Source organism: Furipterus horrens, unplaced genomic scaffold (assembly GCF_987537825.1).
Source record: "Furipterus horrens unplaced genomic scaffold, mFurHor1.1.pri manual_scaffold_15, whole genome shotgun sequence".
Classification (NCBI taxonomy): domain Eukaryota; kingdom Metazoa; phylum Chordata; class Mammalia; order Chiroptera; family Furipteridae; genus Furipterus; species Furipterus horrens.
In genome coordinates this window covers 23,579,133-23,600,733 of record NW_028327185.1, presented here as the reverse complement: position 1 = coordinate 23,600,733, position 21,601 = coordinate 23,579,133, and the positions used below count along the sequence as shown (strand labels likewise).

The window sequence follows — 21,601 nt, the reverse complement described above, 5'->3', positions numbered from 1 at the left end:
TAAATATTCTCTTTTACAACCACACTCAATAAAAGAAACAAAATAAACTATTCGATATACCAAGAAAATAACTTGGTCATTGAAGCAATGATTCAGAAATTAAGGCATTGAATTTTACAATTATAAATACAATGAACTGAAAAAAAATTTCCTTTGTCCTAGAAAATCTTTAGGTTCTTAGAAGTACTTACTATTTCTGCATGATCTCATTTTGTTCCTTTGGGAAAGTTAATAATATAAAGTCCCTTGCTTTGAATTGTTTTTGAGTTCTTAACATTTGCATAAACTTTGATCCTCAGAATTCTGCCATTAGATGTCAGATAAAGTAATTTGGTTTGGGCCAGATTAAGTGAATGCATTAATACAGGTGAAGCAACTTTACCAGAGATATATTGCTAGTGAGCACTAGTATTGGGGCTGAGATCTAAGTCACCTGAGTCCCAGGCTAGTGCACCTCACCAGCAAATAGTCACGGGCTCTTAGGGGCTTCAAGATCACTATTGTTTCTTTACACTGTAGTCTTTGAACCACTCGGCTCAAAGCTCTGTGGGTACTGATTTAAAATGCAGATTTCCTGACATAAGTGGACTTTCCACAGTGGAATATTTGGGCTCTGGCTCAGTAACCCGAATTACTTAAAGATTTCCAGATGATTTTATGCACCATGCTGAGAATATGTTTTCTGGGGATACTGAAAAACTGCCAAACAGCCTCTACTTCAATACTTCCTGAAGGGAGTACTTTACCTGCCAAGCTTGCCCAGCCAGCTGTTGGGCAGAAGTATTAAAAGGCTTTGGAAAAACTGAGCAAAATCCCTCTTTATTACTTCTAACAGGAGGTCCTAACTATTTGGAACAAAACAAAATGCTTCTTCCTTCCTTCCTTCCTTCCTTCCTTCCTTCCTTCCTTCCTTCCTTCCTTTCTCTTTCTTTCTCTCTTTCTTCTCTTTCTTTCTGACATCTTTGGAACTTTTATTTTTTTCAAATTTAATGAGCAGACGATCTATGCTTTCATTCAAGTAATTAATCCTACCATTCTCCTTGTTGGAGAAAATGAAAGTCAGCACTAAGAAAATGTTGTTCTCTTTCTGCAGCCTGTTGTTTGTAGGCTGCGTTCCTCAACCTTTGAAGCTACTTCTTCATTATGTTCATTTTTGATTATTAAATCGCAAGCGAGAAATCGTGCTATGACTCCTGTATCAGGCCCAAACCTCACTCACCCCCTCAGATTTCTTCGGTGGCACCTGCAGCCCCAGCGTCCAGCCCCAGACTCCACCTGGCCCCCTGCCCCCCGACCTGGGGCAGGCCCTCATGCTCCTGCTGCTAGGGGCTGACCAGTCCCTTGTCCTGGCACGTCGGGCCCTTCCCTCTGCCTCCCTGAGGGTCTTGGCTCCTCTACCTACTTCCGGACGGGACCCTCCTGCCCAAGGCAGGGTTTGGATCTGGTATTCAGAGGGATTGAGGGGGGTCCTGCAAGGACCCAGGTGGCTCAACCCAGCAGGCAGAGGGGGGACTTGATCTGCCCAAGAGTGAACTCTGACCTGGAAAACAGGAGATGGAAAGGAAGTCATAGATTTGCCCCTGCCCCATCTGCCTCCCCTGGACGAGTCCCAGGCCCACCTCTCTTTTCAGAACGTTTGGGAAGGGTGAGCGCCGGCAGGACTTCGTGTGGAGCGCGCGCCCAGCCCGCATCCCTGCTGGAGGGGTCCTGCGGCTCCACGGGCTCCATCCAGCCTCGCCCGTCGCCCCGGGCTGCGCTCTGCAGACAGGGGCGCGGCAGTGCCGGGGCGGGGCAGTGCCGGGGCGGGGCAGTGCCGGGGCGGGGCAGTGCCGGGCGGGGGGCTGGCCAGGCCCACAGGAGATCGTTCCTCTTATGCCCAGTATGGAATGCAAATTATGTGTTTTGGTGCGTGGAGCACTCTGCCTGAGTTCATTCTAAACTTGGCCTTCATGACAGTTTTATATGCAGGCAGCCGTTTCATGCTTTATCTTCTTCAAACAAAACAAGAGTTTCTACCAGTGTCTCCACTGGTAACAAAAACTGCTCAGGTCATTGTTTTCTTTGTATATAAACGAAAGACGAATAAACTGACAATCATCTGCTATGGATTTTCAAAATATTTTATAATATCTAGCCAAGGCTTCTGCTCGATTTAAATTTGTTTTCTGTAGGAGGGAGGACTTTAGTTTGGTCATAATATTAACAGCTTAAATAGATATCTCTAATTTTTCTTTCTGCCAATAAAGTGTGATCACTTTAAGCCCATCTGTCACTTAGATTTTTGACATTACGTCTGCCAGTATCTATATTTTTAAATTTATATATAAAATATTAGGCCTACCTAATTTTAATATATTTTGAACATTAAGTTCAAAACTGCAGGTAATTCAAATTACAGTATGCAATCACTTTCAGGTTTGGTGCTTTTAAAAATTCATTAACTCTCCAGTTTCCATGTATATGTTAATATAGTACCATTTCTATTAGGAACATTACACTTTATGATACTTTGTGGTGTTAACCAGGTCTATAGAAAGTAAATTCTTTCTCCACAAACGAATATTCAAACTCCCATTTAGCAATGCTTAGTGCAAGTGGAGTGCACATATATTAAGTTCACAAATGTCTTAAAAGAAAAACAGTTTTCATGATTTGTGGAGAGAATTGGGACACATTATGTACAGGTCGGATGTGTTGGAATTGAACGAGGAAGTAAATTTGATGCTCTTTGCCATTAATACAGCAGTGACAGGCTAACACGTAAGATTCCTAGACCTGCAAAAACATTTCCTCAAATGATGCAGCTACATCTTTGAGTTATGAAAACCAAAAGAACAGTCTGTAGAACTCCAGAAAGAAATGAGTAGATACTAAGGACATGTCACGATGACACTTTCCCTACCGTCTTGGACTAAAACTGATGTTTGGCTTCTTTAATCAGAAACAGCATGTTCAGTGGTGCATTTGCAGGCTTGATAATCAGTTTCAGAATCCCGCCCCTCCCCCCTCCCATCACAGAAGCAGAACGTTGCTGAGCCGTGATGATGATGCTCAGCAACACTTTTGTAAGTACCTGCTTTCCTGCTTCATTTTTGCTAGGTCATAAAGAATCTCTTATTTTTCAAGCCATTCTGGCCATAATAGGAAGATTTGAAAAGAAACCAGACTTCTTGTAGAAAGCTCCAGGTCTCGCACGAACCAGCGCCATCACTTCAGCCCAGCTGGCGATCCTGCCCAGCTGCCTTCGTCCAATACACGATGATGCCCATCTCCGCCAGCGCTGCCGTCCAGAAGGCAGGGGACAACATCCACGTGAGGCTGCTGTGCTAAAACACTGTTTCTGTACCGACTCATGTCATTGTCATTAGAAGCACTGTGAGTCTGTGAACACAGAACTTGAAGGATTTGCTTAGCTACGGTTCCATTCTCACACAACCCGCAGAATTATTATAATTTTAGATAGGGTAGGTGAGAGCTTGTCTCCTTAAGAAATGTGGGCTATCAAGTATTTATGGCTATTAAGTATCCCAGGTGCCATCCACGCACTTGTGAGAAGGTCACGGTGCTCCCTTCCCAGCTTCCATCATAGATACTTCAGATTCCGGGTGCCAGGGGTCACCTCTTCCCAACACAATAAGTACTTGTGAAATAACCTGGGGAATGCCTAGCGGTCAAGTGCTTTTCATGTCAGGTTACATGAACTCCGTGTTTGGGTAAATGTAACAAATGCATTTTCTAAGTTGTCATGTACTGTGTCTACAGGAGATGAGGCATTTGCCACAGCGACAGGCACCCAAAGACCTTTCTGGCAATGCGGGCCACATTGGTAAGTTCACCCAGAAAACAGGAGCTGAAGAAATAGGAACATTTTCCCAGTAAGGCAAGATGGTGAAAACTGTCTAGTTTTCATAGCTGTGCTTTTACAATGAAGCGGAAAGTATTTTCATCACAATATAGCTTAGAAATGAGTTTCTGGGGGCTCAGAACAAACGGTCTCTGCACATGAACCTCAAGGACGGTCAGTGCGAAGTAGGTGTCGTTTAGTGCATTTGGAAAGCGTCAACTTCAGCAATGACTAGAATTTTAGTTCACAGAGTAAGAGCCAGCGATGTTTGGGTGGCAGGTGGCAGGAGAGAGACCAAATAAAAACTACAAATAAGTGTCTGTGTTGAAATGAAAATATGGAGACATTGTATCATCTTTTGTGAATGTTTGACTACTTGTATACTATGAAGTTTTAACAAGATTACATTATTTTTCAGAGAGATTACATATCCTGAGTTTGAGCCACAATGTTTGGGGTTCATGTGTGATTTTGTGGGAGAATGAATTAATACTGTTGATAAAAAGAAGCCCCTCTTTGCTTTGGTTTACAACCCTGAGAACAGAACAACGAGGTGCCTCCTGGGACTGTCACCAATGCCAAGCACAGAGATTCCAGAGTGACTAGCTCTGCCCCTTCCCTCTTCCTCTGACACCAATGCCCACATCGTCCATGGGTGGGGGGAGCTCCCTCTCTTTCCCCTGAGCACTCTGTCACCTCCCCAGGCTCTAAAGCTAGAGCAGCCAGTTAGGGGAGTTTACAAGAGTCTGCAAAACCCAGGGGACAACTGGGAATTTCTTCGCTCACCTCCCAACTGTGCTGTTGTTTCCTGTCAACTCTGACCTTGGCATTATAAATTAAAGACCCAAGTCTATCAGATTTTATGTCCTAAAAAATTATTGATTCCTCTTCACTGTACACTTCCTCTGAAGTATCTCCTGGCAAAGGGGAACGTGCTCTTTGATGTGTTATGGAGCAGACCTGATTGATTTTATTCAAACTCTCAGAATGTAAGACCACTTCCCTGAGCAGGCTTGGAAATTCCCAGGGTGGCCAAATTGATTCCTTCTCCCCAATAAAAATGATACCAAAAGATAAATGCAAAATCCAGGCACTAGCTCGGATGTTGTGCTGAAAAATGACAAATGGCACCCAGCACAGTCCTTGACACTCAACAAACGTCAGCCAAGTGTTTGAGCGTTTGATGTACTCCTCACTAGTTACCGCAGAAAGCGGACCCTGTTCTTACAGGAAAACGAATGTGCCCCGAGCCTTCCCAACTGGGAGTCGTATAAAAATTAAACAACGTGGGAGATAGTTATCTTTCTGTCATTCGCGGTTTTCAAGAACTCTAGGTGACCCCAAAACAGGGAAGTGACAGGGTGGGGTAGATGATTTAAAATGCCTGATAACTCTGAGGTCCCGAAATCATCAGTGCGGCCAACCTGCCTAGGTACGAGGAAACCCGGCAGTGTCAAGGCTCGGGCAGTGGTGGGCTGTGCTGAACCTTCCTCACATTCAATGCTCCATATTTTAGGATGTGTCCCAGTTGTAAGTGACACGGAGAAAGAAGAGGCGGAGCAAGTTAGTTAAATAGTTTAATCAGAGCAGTTTTACAATTCTAAAATTAACAAGCAGACTTGTAATAAAAGAGCTCCAATGTTTGCAAAATGACCTCGCTTCCATTCTGAATCTGCCTTTTTATTTGTAAAGATTAACATTCCATTTAAAAGGACTCAAAACAGAGTGATCGATCTTATCATGTGTTTTTTTGATGCAACTGATGAACTCCCTGAATGGATATTGCTTCAGCATCAATATTAAAAAAATGGCTGGACAAGAAGTCCTTACTCAACAGCTGGTCACAGGTGGCGGAACAGAGAAAATCCCAGGATGGCATCAGGTCCATGGGGATCAGGTTGTTGTTGGAGGACGCATGTCAAGCCCATGGGACTCTGTACTGGGAACAATGAGGATGAACGTTCTCTCACAGGGATCAGCTTGCTTGGTGGGTTTTCTCTGCTCGCTTAAACTTGCACAATAGACATGCAATGAGTTATTTCTGTTGAAAATGTGTTTTTTGCAGTCCTTGGTTTCATACAGAGATTTCATACAGTTGCAGGGTGGCATCAGAGCGTCACCAAAATGAGCGCAGGAGCAGGTGTGGGGAGGGGGGCATGTGGATTCAGTGGATGAGAAGAGCCCCTCTCTGGAGACAGGCCACCTGTCTCTTTAAAAAGTGCACAAACTGCTTTTCTTACCCTCCCCCACCAAAGAAAAAGAGTAAAGGGGAAAAAACAAACTCACAAAATCAACCTAAGAAAAAAATAGTGGGCCTAAAGAAAATAAAGATGTTTTTCATGCACGTGTCTTCTGCATAGCTCAACCCACACATAGTAAGGCACTATTTCCCTTCGAAATGAGCGCCCGGCACTCCGCAGGGGGTGTGCGGGGGCCCTCGGAGTCCCTTCCAGGATGGAGAAATGAAGAGGCCGATAGGCATGGCTGCTGCCTCTGTGAACTCCCGCCTATGGAGACTCCAGGTATCTCAGAAGGACGTCTGTCCGTGTTATGACTGAGTGTCCAGAATGGCTTTCCTTCCAGAGTTCCTGTGTAGTCTGCATATGAGCTTAGATTATTCTTTAGTCTGTATTCTCAATGAAAACACACGAGGTGGGGGAAGCCCAGTCAGGTCTTCAGAAACACAGCTTCACTGCTCCCAGAAAGCATGGCGGGCCCGCATTTCACAAAACCAGCAGGATGTTTGTGAGAGACAGAGAGAGAGAGACAGAAAGAGAGAGAGAGAGAGAGAGAGAGAGAGAGAGAGAGAGAGAGAGAGTGAGTGAGTCAGAGAGGGATAGAGGGTGTGGCAGAGAGTGAGTGTCTGGGTTTCAGAGGTGATCTGGGTCTGAGTTAATTTAGCTGGTCTTCGTACTGTTTCCGGAAACAGTCCCCTGCTGGGAAAAACTCCCAGCATCTTTCCTGATACATCTTCCAGACATAAGATTCCTGTAAAAGCAAAGATAATGTATTAATAGCACATCTTTCCCCCACATCTGTTTGTTCCTACAAAAATATAAGGCAGAAACTCACATGGGTTAGTGTATGTACCACAGAGGCATATACATTCAGTGGAGAAGCCCATGGCCATTTAGCTGGTTCCTAATTGGCCAGACCTCACTTGCCTCTAGTAATAAACACATGATTTTCATTCTGACCATAATGTAATAAGGAAAAAATCTATTTGTAGTACGTGATTCCGAGGGTTCTTTTAAAAATATGTGAATCCTTCACATTCAAACCATTAACAATTAGAAGTGAATTTCATAGAGAATTTCAAATAGGGCCCTCATAAGAATTACAACTAAACTACAGAACAACTATCACTCAGAACCGCCTGAAATCTGGCTGAAGTGAAGTCCGAAAACTAGGGATTTAGAGAAGAAGTAGTGGGGGCAGAGACACAGAACAGGCTGGTCCCTTACCCACACAGGCTGGATAAAAATCAGCAGGGTTGTCTTGGCTGCAGAGGTCCCCTTGAGGAGCAAGGCTCCCAGCCCAGGGTTCCAGTGCCAGGAAGAGAACTCCCTATAACTTCTGGCTGTAAAAACCAGCGGGGATTGACCCTGGCCAGGTTCTCAGCTGGTGAGAGTGTTGTCCTGATATGCCAAGGTTGCAGGTTGAATCTCGTCAGGGCACATACAAGAAGCAACCAGTGAATGCATCAATAAGTGGAACACAAATCAATGTTTCTCTCTTCTTATCCCTCTCTCTAAAATCAATTAAAAAAAATCAGTGGGGATTGAAGCTGAGGGAGAAGGAGGCTTCTGGAGTCCCACGCAGTTCCTCTTAAAGGTCCCATGCATGGATTTAACTCAGACTCACCCTGCCTGAGCGTCAGCGCTGGAGCAGCAGCTCCAAAGGCACCAGAGACATATGAGGAAGGATTGAATTGTCTGGCATCAGGGTGAGAGCTGGGGAGATAGCCTTCTCCGAGACAGAAGTGCTGGCGGGGGCCGCTGTTCCTTTGATGCACCCTACCCCACAGAGGCAGCAGCGGGGCACCATAATTGAGACTCCATCACTTGACTCACATTGTTTTCCCTGCCCTGGTGAATCCCTGAGACTGCAACCCACTCAGCTTTCGGTCCCACCCAAGCTGATTCCAGTGGCTTTTCCATACAAATGGCCTGTTGCAGCTCATGCTTCAGATTTTCCTAAAATCTCTCAAACAAGCAACATGTGGCCTCAGCATGCCCCATACCTCAGTAAATGGCCCCAAATTGGCCTTGCTTCACAGGTTGGTCTCTCCTGGGCACCTCCAAGCCCAGCAAAAGTAGCAGTCATCTGCAGATCACTTTGCAGCTCACGCCCAGTAGCCGTAAACAGGGAACAGGGGTGGCTGACCTTGGCCGGCACCTCCCGGGAGGCCCCAGAGACAGCACACCAGGTGGACAGCTTCAGACCACATTGAAGCACCACCAATCACCTCCACAAGTGCCACACTCAAGGGAGCGATTCAGCAGGCACCAGAGCCCCAATGAAGGAAGTCGTACTCTGTGGGATAAGGCCCTGCATGGCTGAACCTCCACAGCGGTGGGAGGTCAGTGGTCACAGCAAGTCCTTGCAACTGATCAGCCTGGGATTAAATTCCTCCATTGACCTGCCAACAGTAGTCAAGGCTGAACTACAAGAGGATGGTGTACACAGCTGACATAGTGCCCTGCTTGGGTGATCGGAGAGGCTGTGCCACTGGACCCCACAGAACGTTTATTCCGTAAGGCCACGCTACCAAGACAGGAAGACACAGCAGCTCTACCTAATACGTAGAAACAAACACAGGGAAGCTGCCAAAATGAAGAGACAAAGAAACATTACCCACATGAAAGAGCAGATCAAAACTCCAGAAAAAGAACTATACAAAATAGAGACAAGCAATCCATCAGATGTAGAGGTCAAAACACTGGTTGTAAGGATGCTCAATAAACTCAGGGGAAGAGCAGATGAACTTAGTGAGAACTTCAACAAAAAGATAGAAAACATAAAAGCAGAACTAGAAAAAAAAGTCAGAAATGAAGAAACTATTAACTGAAATGAAGACTGCATTGCAGGGAATCAATAGTGGAGTAGCTGAAGCAGAGGATTAAATCAGAGACTTAGAAGATAAGGAAGGAAGCAAAAAACATCCAATAAGAAGAGCAAAAGAATAAAAGAACCCCTCAAAATGAGGATGGTGTATAGTGCCTCTGGGACAACTTCAAGCATACCAACATTCACATTATGGAGATGAAATGAGAGAGAGAGAGAGAGCAAGAAATTGAAAATCTATTTGAAAAAATAATGACAGAAAGCTTCCCTAACTTGGTGAAGGAAATAGACATACAAGTCCAGGAAGTGCAGAGAGTCCCAAAGAAAATGAACCCAAAGAGGTCCAAACCAAGACACAGCAAAGAGAGACTAAAGCAGCAGGAGAAAAGCAGGTAGTTACCTACAAGGGAGTTACCATAAGATTATCAGCTGATTTCTTAATAGAAATTTGCAAGCCAGAAGGGATTGGCAAGAAATATTCAAAGTCATGAAAAACAGGGACCTATAGCCAAGGCTGCTCTACCCAGCAACATTATCATTTAGAATCAAAGGAAAAATAAAGAGCTTCCCAGACAAGGAAAAGCTCAAGGAGTTCATCACAGCCAAACCAACATTATATGAAATGTGAAAGGGTCTTCTTTACGAAGAAGGGAAAGAGTATAAAAATTATGAACAATAAAATGGCAATAAATACATATCTATCAACAATTGAATCTAAAACACAAAATGGACAAACAAGCAAAACAGAAACAGACTCACAGTCACAGAGAACATTTTGACAGTTGCCAGATGGGAGGAGGGTCGGAGGGATGGGTGAAAAGGGGGCAGGGATTAAGAAGCACAAATTGGCTGTTACAGAATAGTCACGGGGATGTAAAGTACAGCAGGGGGAATACAGTCAGTAACATTCTAATAACTATGTCTGGTGTCAGATGGGTGTGAAATTTGTTGGGATGATCACTTAGTTAGTAAGTTATGTAATGTCTAATCCCTGGGGTGTATCTGAAACTAATATCATACTGTATATCAACTGTAATTGAAAAAACATTTTAAAAATAAATAAAATAAAAATAAATTTAAAACAAATCTCAAATAGTTTAAGAACAACCGTACACATTTAATATGCAAATATTTTTAACTGATCATAATATTGTGGGCTGAAGTTCATTTGAAATCTCTTCTACCTGATCAAGAAATCAAGGATATTATAATGATCAAAACTGAAACTGAGCATTTTCAGCTAAGAAAAGTTTATTTTTATGTGAACTTTTACTTTTCTACAAAGATAAGCTTTGCACACTCATCCAGGATAATAGAAGTTTTATATTAAGATGTCTAAAATCTGACAGCAATTCCCTGTGTTAATGTTTCATACATGCATTTTGTCCTATTGGGGGGGGTGCTTCCCTTCTCATCACTTCCTGTAGGAGTTGCTCACCATTTACCCACCTGTCCTGTGTGCTCTGTTTCATCTTTGTTTATGAGATACATCAGGAAAAACCTGCAGAGACAGATAGACTATCAGAATGGACTGTGTGGACTCTTGGCATAAAGAGATGCTTCCGAACCCACTGGGGGCTCGCTGCTCACGCTGGTGAGCAAAGAAATGGGTCAGATCTGCAGAAGAAAAGAAATGCCACAAGGGTCCAGAGTGCAACCTTCTTTAAAAAGGTGTTTTCAAAGGAGCTACACAGTGTGTAGAGGAAATCACACCCCTGGAGCTGCTAGGCAGGTCAGTGGCCGACCCCACCTGAGCAGTGTCCACAGGTACCACCAGGCAGGAGTCACAACCCCCGTCTGCAAAACTGAGGATTAAAAATGGGAACTAAAGACCAATGTCACACCGCTCGCTATGCATTCCAGGGCCCACTGTTGGGCTACTCTGTCTCTCTTCCATTTGACGTTAAAACTGCTTCACACACTAAGAGTAATATTTTACCAAATTTCAGTCAGAGCTAGCCCCCAGTGGCAGCCCCATTTCCATAGATTTGTGGGAGTTCAGAGGATGGGAAGCCGGGTCTCTCAGAAGCAGTTGGAGGGTTCCTATGGCAACAGGCAATGGCTGGCTGCGGCTCTCCTGGGGCGCGACTCCCTTCCTGCTCATCCACCCACCCTCCACATCCCGTTCTAGAAGGAATCATTCGCAGGACCGACTGCGGCTTCACTTCCTCATGCACCTGCTCCTGGGGGAAGAGGACCCCACTGCGGGTCCCTTTCTCAGGGGAGCGTGAAGCCACAGATGGGGTCGGGGAGGGGCCTGGGGAGAGGTGGAGTCAGCGCAGGCATACTCACAGGTAATTGGCCAAGTTGTGCTCCTGTAACGTGTGGGTTTCAAAGCCGTGTGGCACCGTGTCGAAGTAATCGTTGCCTATCCCACAGATGAAGCATTTGGTCTAGAAGACAAAGGAAATGTTGCAACGTCAGCGTTCAGAAAGCAGAACAAAAGGACACAGCTCACCCCCAGGGCAAGTGCCCTGTCACTTAGTGTATTCAGAGATCAGCACAGCAGCCGAGCACATGGCGACAACATCCCTGAGCCGCAGGGTATCTCGCCCTGGGCTTAACCGAGGTCGCCCCCAGGAACCAGCAGTGAACAGGAGCGAGGAGGACGCGCAGGCACATGGCGGAAGAGCGGTGCGCGCATTTCCTTACTTTCTCCAGCCGAAGGGAGAGCTCCGCGCTCGGGGATCACGCTGGCTCATGACACCGAGTCAGGTTATCTGGGCAGGACTACACATGTGCCCCCCTGGATCTGCGAACCTGGCACCCACCTGGACCAAGTCTGGTGACCCACCTGGACCAAGTCACTAATTCTGAGAGGGCTGCCCTGTGCTGGAGGAGATACACCGGGATAACTTCCAACGCCAGGAACGGGAACCTGCTCCTCTGCCCCTGTCCCGACCATGCCCCTCGGCACACGGCCTGCAAAGCAGCACCGGTGGGGACCTGCCACCTGCAGCCTTCCCCACAGAGTCCAAAGACTGTGGGCCTTGCATGGAGTGTCAGAATGGCACGTGTGCTGACTCAGTGTGATCTATGACTTGTCCCCATGCGGCCACAGAGGCCCACCTCCCCTACACACTGGACACTCTTTCATGCCTCTGGAGGCCTGGTCACGCCGCCCTAGATCCCAGGGCCTGGAACCAAGGTGCTTCAGGCCATTCACAAAGTGCTCTGTGTCACTGAGCAGCGGCTGCTGACGCTCAGCTTCCAGGTCTTCACCCACCTGGGTCCCATGGAGCAGCATCCCCAGCCCTGCTCTCCTCTGTGTCACCGCTCAGTTTCTCTGGTGTCCCTGAGCCCCATCCTCGGGGGCTCATCCTGGAAACCGGGGATCACCCTGCTTGCTCCAGACTATTCTTCCTCTGCACCTGGCCAGTCGCCAGGTCTTCTCATGCCAACTTCTTAGGGGCACTTCTTAGCAAACCCTCCCAGTCTCCTGCCTAGAGAATGCAGAGGGCCACTGCCCTGCCCTGGTCCTGCCCCTGGCTACTTCGCTCCCTGTATTTTACACCATAGTCACCTGTTCAAGTGCCAATCTGGCTGCCTCACGGCCCTGCATGAACCCCTCTCTTGTTTCCACCATAAATGTCTCTTCTTCAGCTGGTCTTGCCCTCCCAGCCTATCCCCGGGAATAATAATTCATCCTGAACCACTTACCCTTCCAAGAAAAAATCTGCACATCAAGTTCCCTAATACCCTCGTCTTGGTACACAGAACATTGGAGGTAACGTCCTCACAGAACCCAATGTGGACGGGGCCCTGGAGACACGCTTGGTGGGACACCAGGGAGGGAGGCTGCCCAGACTGTCCTGCTCTTTCCCTCAGAGGCAAGTCTCTGTGATTTTCAGGACTCAGCTTGGGGTCCCCGATCATCCAAAGGGAAGTTAGACTCCCACTCTCAGGGCTTCCTCCTGCAAAGGTCCCCATGCTGCTCCGAAGTCACCTACTCAGTACCCGTCAGTGGCGCCGTCATTCTGAATGGATGGCCTGCTGCCCCTGAGGGCGGATGCGGGCCTGTGTCTGTTGGCATGGGCCCGGGGCCCCCGGCCGCAGCCCGGCACGTGGCTCAACCAGGTGTGTCCCCGGCGAGAAAGCAGCCTGAGGACGCCGCCCTGCTCACACTCAGGAGGCCGGGCAAAGGCAGAGGGAAGTGGGTGCTCTCTCCACAGAGGCAGAAACGTGCACTGACCTCCATGTCTTCCTTCACTTGTTCCTGTTGGTCTCGTAGTTCTCCAAACGCATCAATAATTAAACCTGGTGTTCAAGGAAGACACGGTTTAATCTGTATCATCAGAGAACCAGAATGCCATTCGCAAACCCCTCCAAGGAAGGGAAAAGGTGCAGCCACGCCAGGCCACGCTTGGACGTGGGGAACACCGGGCACACCCCTGCTCCCGCCGGCCGGTGCTCTCTCTGGGGCAGAAATGTGTGCCGTTATGGGCGACACTCCCTGAAAGGGGTTAAAAATGAGGCGACAGGCAGGAGAACCTTCAGGTAACTCGGCAAATGCAGACTGTAACAACCAAGTTCATGCTGAAAAAGAGCCGCTCAGATTTGCACAGAAAACCCCACTAGCATGATTTCCATGTAGTCATTTGGAAATCCAACATGACCCTATTAACTGGCAGGAATTTGCTTCAAATCATTTTTTCCCAAGATCCTTATAAATAAACTTTCCAAATGCCTCTCTCCCGGGGTGCTGGCTGCACATTTTCTTCCAAGTGTTTATGACTTTTCCCTCAAATGAAGCAGATTATTGTTACACCCAGTGACACCATGAAGAATGGATTATGAGTCCTTTAAGCTATTCATGAACTTTACTAAAAAAAAAAAAAGCACCATTTTATGCCGGTAGAACCTAGTGATAGTATCACATTTATCGACATTTAATTCAAGCCAGGATAAAGCAGTGAGCAGAAAAAGGTCAGCAGTGTTTTCTGAGAGAGAAAAACACCCCACGCTGTGGTGACCTGGGTCAGGGTGGCACTTGGGTGTCTGCGAGGCCTCTGGATCCTGTATCAGCCCTGACACCTCTCAGCTGTGCTGGGGCCCAGGTACTTAGTTATTAGGGCTTATTTCCCTCAAATGTGAGCGATATCATCATCTCTCAGGGCTTGCCAAATGGGCATCACTTTTTTTAAAAAAGCTTTTCAATAACCTACAGCTCAGACATTGATACAATTTCTGTCTGACAGACCCACAGAGGTTAACTGGCCCCCCACCAGAGTGCAAAGCCATTGGCGTCATTGGCTCCAACCTCCCCCAGGCCCTGCGGGACCTTCTGCCTCTCCCTCCCAGGTCCCAAGGGAGAGACACTGAAAGGAAAAGCTGTTTTTGGCTCTCTCAGAAAACACCTGACCTTCTTACCTGCCCTCTGCATAGCGGGGGACACGGCGTGGTGCAAACTCTAGCTGCTTTTGCGCCTTGAGGAGCCGTTACCTTGTATTATGGCCAGAAGGATGACGATTACAAAGAAGAAGAAGGTGATGTCGAAGATGATCCGATAGATCTCGTACTCGTCGCCGGCCGGGTCCTCGATCTCGTCGCCGATGCCGCCGCCGGCCCGCACGCCGACGTACATGTGGAACATGTAGCACTGCGGGAGAGACACGGTCGGGTCCCATGGAGCACATCTGTTTCCACACCCCACGGCCTCCGGGCTCTCTGGTCCCCACTCCCGCTCCGGGGACCGGCCAGCAGAGCCCGAGTCTGCACCTGGCTCCCCGCCTGCCTCTGTCTGTGACTGCGATGCAGACACTCGCCCTCACGCCTGGCACACCTGGTGGAGCATGAGCAGCGCTTCACTAGCATCTGGCACGAGGCCGCCCTCTCACACCACTTTAAGAAACAAAACTGTATTTAATTGCATTGCTCAATTTTTTTGAGCATAACAGACATAGCAAAGGGGACACAAGAACCCAATATATAACAAGAAAAACTAGAAAGAGCTAGAAAAACCAGACTCGGCAACACGAACCCTCCCTCAGCTGTCTTATATAAATATGCTGCTGAAATATTTTTCTACTTTAGTATCTAGAATAAAGAGGACAGGGAAATCGCAGCTCACTGAGTAAACCCTGACACTTGACCTAAGTACAGGTGCAGGGGCCACAGCAGATAAAAAGGGGTCAGCGAAGAGCTTTGGGGAAGGTTTCTGAGCCTCCCCAAATACCACTCATCTTTTGAGCTGTGGGCTCTGGCCTGTGCACTGTGGAGTGTTTGGGAAGGATCTTTGGGCTCTTCCCACTAGATGCGCACCACAGACAATCAAAATGTGGACAGACATTGCCAAGCGTCCCCTCGGGGCACAACCATGCTGGGTGAGAGAGCACCCAGCTTTTTTCTGTTCAGGACAAGTGTACCTCTGCAGGTCAGGCTCCCTCCACGGCCGCACGGCCCACCCATGCTGCCCGGTCCCGGCTCCCAGCATCATGTCTGCTTGGCTCACGCCTCCTCGCAGCTGACGTTTCTGACTCTAGACCTTCACTGGCACCTTCTCCGTCTCTTACAAGATCCATTTTGATTCTTATCCAACTCCTACTCGCCCTGTAGACCCTCAATCAATAATCCTTCTGTGAAGCCTCGAGACTGTTCCAGACACTGATTTACAAGACACGGCCACCCACCTATCCTCGCAGGAGTGCCCTGCCATCTGCAGTGACCAAGGGGCGGAGGCCTGAGACAGCTTTCCTGCCGGGCCGCCCACCCCCGACCCGGCTCTCTTCTCCACCTCCGGCCCTTCCTCCCCAGCCTCGTGCCCAGTGCTGCCTCCTGCCCCTCTCCTCGTGACCTGTCGCCCAGGACTGGGTTCTCTGACCTTTTTTCTTTCAGGACCTTCCACTGGGGAGCTTCCAGTTTCATATTTAACTGTCATTTCAGTGCCAATTACTTTTTAAAAAGTCCTCCTTACATCTCGGGTCTCTTTCCTGAATTCCAGACTTATATGTCCCACTTCTTTGTTTTACATCTTTCTACCTCTCTCTCGCTCCTCGAACCAGCTCCACTATAGCAAAAATTACTTTGGTTTCGGCTGGACCGCCAGAGCCTAAGACATCGTCAGCACGTGAGAGGCCTCCATGGGTCCCACGGGAAGACTGGGGCATGAACAAGCCTCACAGCCTCACCTTCTCAGATCACCTTCAAAAGCAAAAGTGTCGGCAGCAAGGTGACACTAAGATGCGCAGAGGTCAACAGCTGCATCCTGACAGATGCGGAAGATCCCAAATGCCTGGAGTTGGCGAGCTTAATCGATGAAGATTATGTCACTCAGAAAAGGGGCCTGCTCGTCAGGCACACAGTAAACAATGAGTGTCGTGGGGCAGCTGTGCCCCTGCCCACTGCCCCCTGTGCTAAGCTGGATGAAGGCCCCTCCCGCCCAGGGCCAGAGAGTCCCCCAGAGATGCTGACGAGACCCATGGAGTCTGGACCCGACTCCACACCTGGGTCTCCTGGGGACCTGAACACTCAGATTCCCCGTAACACTGGCTGAATCAGACTCTGGAAGTAACACTTGAAGATAGCCACCTTAAAATAAAATACCATTAGGCATTCATTTATTAGAACCGTGGCTCTAAAACAGCTTGAAACGATTAGCAGTGAACCTGTGGGGGGAAGGAATCTTATTCTCACCGCACCCTCTTGCACGCCGTTGGGACTGTTCACACCACGTGCATTTCTTATTCAGATAAACAAGAGGGTGATATGTTTTTCTTCCAACCGGTCTTCTTAGAAATGCAGCTGTGGCCACAGGAAATGGGCAGTGTCACTATTGCAGCTGCCTAGTCTTTACTGAAGGAATTAGCAGAAGCCCCCTGCCTGGTCACCTGCTCTGCTGTGCTCGCAGTCCCCTGTTTGGGCAGAGGATGCAGCCTGGACACTCCACCTGGCCCTGGCCCTGCACTGCCCCAGGTCCCATTCTGGCTCCTGTGTTTCTGCACCCACACCAATGGCGGGCCTGGGAGGGCTTGGCTTGCCAGGCCCTGACTGGTTGACATACATGTGACTAAGACCACACATCTGACTCCTCTCGCTGATTCCTGACCAGGACTTTTGGGTTATAATTTGGCTTCCCACATCGAGTTCTTCCTAGGGAAGAGAATGTGTGGCCTTGTTGTGCAGACCTTTAATGAGTGGGGTGTTGGTATTCTGACTCCCATCCAACTTTAGGAGCCTGGTTAACGGGAGTCCATCCTCGAGAGAATGGGTCGCTTTTAGCTTCTGGTGTAGAGTAGAAGAAAAGACCATGGGATGAGGCTAAATTGCTAAAGTGAATGTGTCATCTTTGCAGATCTCTGTCTGCCACTTGCCCCACCTGGCCACACCCTGTGTCCCTGCACACCTTCATTCCGTGGCAGCTCTCAGGGTTTCAAGGAAGGAATCCCACTGTATTTCAGTAACAGACTGATGGCCGGGCTGAAAAGACAGGTAGTCTTGCGGATTTGATCATCGAGGTTCAATAAAATGCTAATGTACACAGAATAAAGCACACAGCTCACCTGTGGGATTTTGACGCTGACTTCCCCACGCTATCCTCCTCCACTCCCTGGCTCTCCCGAACTGGCGGGGAGAAGGCTGCTGGGTGGCAGGAGGCCGGGGGGGCCAGCACCCCACACAGGGCTGCCAGCTCAGCTGTCAGGTAGCATCCTGCTCTGAACATGGAAACTGCTTCCTCCCCCTTCTTTTTCATAGAATTAATTTACACCTGGGTAACAAGAGCTGGAGAAGGGGAAGAAGTAGTTCTGAGGAACAAAAATACACTTCGTTCTCAGAGCCGGGTGATGGCGCTACGCAAACCGGGAACTGGAGGCCGCTCGTTCTTCGCATACACGATGCTGTGGCTTCCCCCTCCCCCTCCTGGGCTGCTTCCCCTGGGGCGCCCACATTCACTCTGCCTCGAGGACACAGGGGGACAACCCAGTTTCTGGCAGGTCGGTGAAGATTTTTATAAGATCTTGTCTTGGAAGGAGGAGAGGGGAGAGACAGGGATGGAGAGCGTGGGAGCGAGAATGAGCCGGGGCAGGTAAACTAGCTGGCAGCTCACTTCCCGGGACTGTGCTTTTCATCTCAGCCCCCTGGGAAGCTGTTTTCCAAAAGGCACAGGTCTTGATGGCTTCCCTGCAGCGTGCGGGTCCGGGGGCCAGGTGGATTCAAAAGCTGCCCTGGTGACTGCTCTGGGCGTCGCGGGTGACACCCCTCCTGCGGAGACGGCGCCCCCCGGCATGTGCCGAGTTAGTCTCTGGCTCTCCAGCTACAATATACTGTTGCCTTGGACTTCAGAATTTTAGATTATTTTTACTTTCTCTTCCTACAAGCCTCCAGATGAGCTTTAAATTCTATCAGGATACTGCCGGTTTAATTAGATTCCCAGGCTCAAAACACCACGATCCTAAATAACTAAGCAAGGAGAGGAAGAAATGAAGACGTGAGTCACCGAGTCTGCGAAACTGCAGCGACAGCGCCCCCCGCTGGAAGCTATGAAGCCCTGCAGGGTGCGTCCCTCCCTGCGAAAGCTGCCAAGTCCCTTCAGACCCAAGAGCCAGTCTAGGACCATCAGCGGACACTCAGGATACACCCTGCTGCGAGCGCGGAAGGCCGGCTCAGCCAGGGCGCAGGGCTTCACCTGAGAGAGAAGATGCAGAGGAGACCGGCTCAAAGCAGGGCTCTCTTCTGAGAACTGAATTAAAGAAATTACACCTGCCACTTCCCACGCCATGCTGCTGGCCTCTAATTTCGTGAGCACCACGGTAAATAACAGGGATATTTCAAATGTGGTTGGCTTTTCAAACCCTCACTGCGCAGACATTAGTAAGATGCAAAAAAAAAAAAAAAAAAAAAGGTGTGGGAGGGGGACTGTTAGACCAAGACTACTCTACCCAGCAATGCTATCATTTAAAATAGGAGGAAAAAATAAAGAGCTTCCCAGACAAGAAAAGTGAAAAGAGTTCATCACCACCAAACCAGCATTACAAGAAACCTCAAATGTACTTCTTTAAGAAGAAAGGAAGACCAAAAAAGGAGCATAGATATGTCTACTAAAATGGCAATAAATAGGTATCTATCAATAATCACTTTAAATGTAAATGATTAAAGGCTCCAATCAAAAATGCAGATATGAGCCTACAAGAAACTCACTTCAGAACAAAAGACACACAAAGACTAAAAGTAAAGAGACAGCAAACATATTTCATGGAAATGGAAATGGAAGAAAAAGCTGGGGCAGCAATACTTGTATCAGACAAAATAGACTTTAAAGCAAAGGCTATAATAAGAGACAGAGGAGGACATTTCATAATGATAAAGTTATCAATCCAAAAAGAGGATATAACCATTGGAAACATTAATGCACCCAACACAGGAGCACCTAAAGATAAAGCAAATAGCCTTGGCCAGCTGGCTCAGCTGGCTCAGCTGGCTCGAGTGGTACCCCATACAACAAAAGGTCACAGGTTTGATTCTGGATCAGGGCACATGCCTAGGTTGTGGGTTCAATACCCTACTGGTGCATACAGAAGGCAACTGATCAATGATTCTCTCTCACATTGATGTTTCTCTCCTTCTTTCTCTCTTACCCCCTATCCCTTCCTATCTCTCTAAAAATCAATAAACATATCCTTAGGTGGGGATTAAAAAAAGATATAAAGAAATACTGATGGAGATAAGAGAGAAATCAGCAGTAGCAGGGGACTTTAACACCCCATTGACTTCAATGGCTAGATGTTCGAGACAGAAAGTCAACAAGGAAAGCATGGCCTTAAGTGACACACTAGATCAAATGAATTTAATTTATATCTTCAGAGTATTTCAGCCCAAAGCAGCAGAATATATATTCCTGTCAGGTGCACATGGAGCATTTTCCATTATACACCAATATTAGGCCCAAAACAAGTCTAAATAAATACAAGACTTAAATCACATCGCTCAAGCATCTTCTCCGAACACATGATACGAAACTAGAAATGAGTTACACAAAAGAAAATTGAAAACACACAAGTATGTGGAGCTAAATAACTTGTTACTAAAAATGAGTGGGGTAACAATTAGGTTAAAGAAGAAATCAAAAGATAGCTTGAGATAAATGAAAATGAAACATAACAACCCCAAATGTATGGGATACAGTGAATTCATTCCTAAGAGGGAAATTCATAGCAATAGAGGCCTGCCTCAAGAAACAAGGAAAGTCTCAAATAAATAATATTACATTACACCTAAAGGAACTAGAAAAACAACAACAAATAAAGCCCAAAGTGAGTAGAAGTAAAGAAATAATAAAGATCAGAGTGGAAATAAACAAAATATAGTTTTAAAAAGCAATATAAAAAAACAATAAAACCAGGAGTTGATTCTTTGAAAAAAGAAGTGATAAAAAAGAGATAGATAAACCTTTAACCAGATTCATGAAAAGAGAACCCAAAATGAATAAAATCAGAAATGAAAAGAGAATTAACAACCAACACCACAGAAATACAAAGAAGTATAAAAAAAAATATTATGCACAACTATATGCCAACAAATTGGACAATCTGGAAGAAATGGACGAATTCCTAGAAACAGTCTTCCAAAACTGAATCAAGAACAAACAAAATCTGAACAGACCAATTATAATCAAGGAAATCAAAGCAATAATAAAAACACTTCCAACAAAGATGAGTGTGAGACCAGATGGCTTCACAGGTGAATTTTACCCAACATTCAATAAAGGACTATCTCCTATCCTTCTCAAACTATCCCAAATATTCAAGAGAAGGAAAGACTCTCAAGGTCATTTTATGAAGCCAGCCTTATACTAATTCCCGAACCAGATAAAGACACAACAAGGAAAGAAAATTATGGGCCCATATCCCTTATGAACATAGACACCCAAATCCTCAACAACATATTAGAAAACCCAATACAGCAATATATCCATAAGATCATGCACCATGATCAAGTGGAATTTAATCCTGGGATGCAAGGTTGCAACAATAGCCACACATCAATTAATGTATACTCCACAGAAACAATAAAATGAAAGGTAAAAATCATATGGTCATGTCAATAGATGCAGTAAAAACATTTAACAAAATCCAGTACCCATTTATGATAAAAATTCTCAGCAAAGTAGGAATAGAGGCATCATACCTCAACATAATAAAGGCATACATCATACCCAACTAATTAATCCACAGTGAACATCATACTCAATAGGAAAAGACAAGAATCAGGAACAAGACGGAGATGCCCACTTTCACCTCTATTATTCAACGTAGCACTGGAAGTCCTAGCCACGGTAGTCTGACAGGAAGAAGAAATAAAAGGCATCCAAATTGGAAAGGAAGAAGTAAAAACGTCATGATTTGCAGATGACATGATACTTTACACTGAGAATCCTAAAGTTTCTCCCCCAAAATACTAGAACTGATAAATGAATTCAGTAAAGTAGCAGGATGCAAAATAAATATTTAGAAATTGGTTGCATTTTTACACACCAATAATGAACTATCAAAAAGGGAAATTAAGTAAACAACCCCATTTACAATTGCATCCCAAAATAAAATACTATGTAAAATTTTTAATCAAGAATGTATAAGTCTTGTATGTAAAAAATTAAAAGACACTTGAAGAAAGAAACTGAAGAAGATACAAATAAATGGAAGCATATATAATTCTCTTGGATAGGAAGAATTAACATTGTTAAAATGTCAATACTCC

The 21,601-nt window shown here is 46.6% G+C and overlaps 1 protein-coding gene across 2 annotated transcripts in view; it reads right to left on the bottom strand.

Annotated features, from left to right (window-relative positions):
- Window positions 1-5,408: 5,408 nt before the first annotated feature.
- Window positions 5,409-21,601, bottom strand: part of RYR2 (ryanodine receptor 2) — a 550,937-nt gene continuing 534,744 nt past the window's right edge. For both annotated transcript variants that reach the window (XM_090263510.1, XM_090263509.1), the window contains 5 exons: window positions 14,354-14,510; window positions 13,104-13,168; window positions 11,204-11,304; window positions 10,361-10,412; window positions 5,409-6,832 (listed from right to left, as the gene is read on the bottom strand). In XM_090263510.1, the coding sequence (XP_090119636.1) occupies window positions 6,737-6,832; window positions 10,361-10,412; window positions 11,204-11,304; window positions 13,104-13,168; window positions 14,354-14,510 (471 nt within the window). In that variant the 3' untranslated portion in view covers window positions 5,409-6,736. The remainder of the gene's footprint in view (window positions 6,833-10,360; window positions 10,413-11,203; window positions 11,305-13,103; window positions 13,169-14,353; window positions 14,511-21,601) is intronic.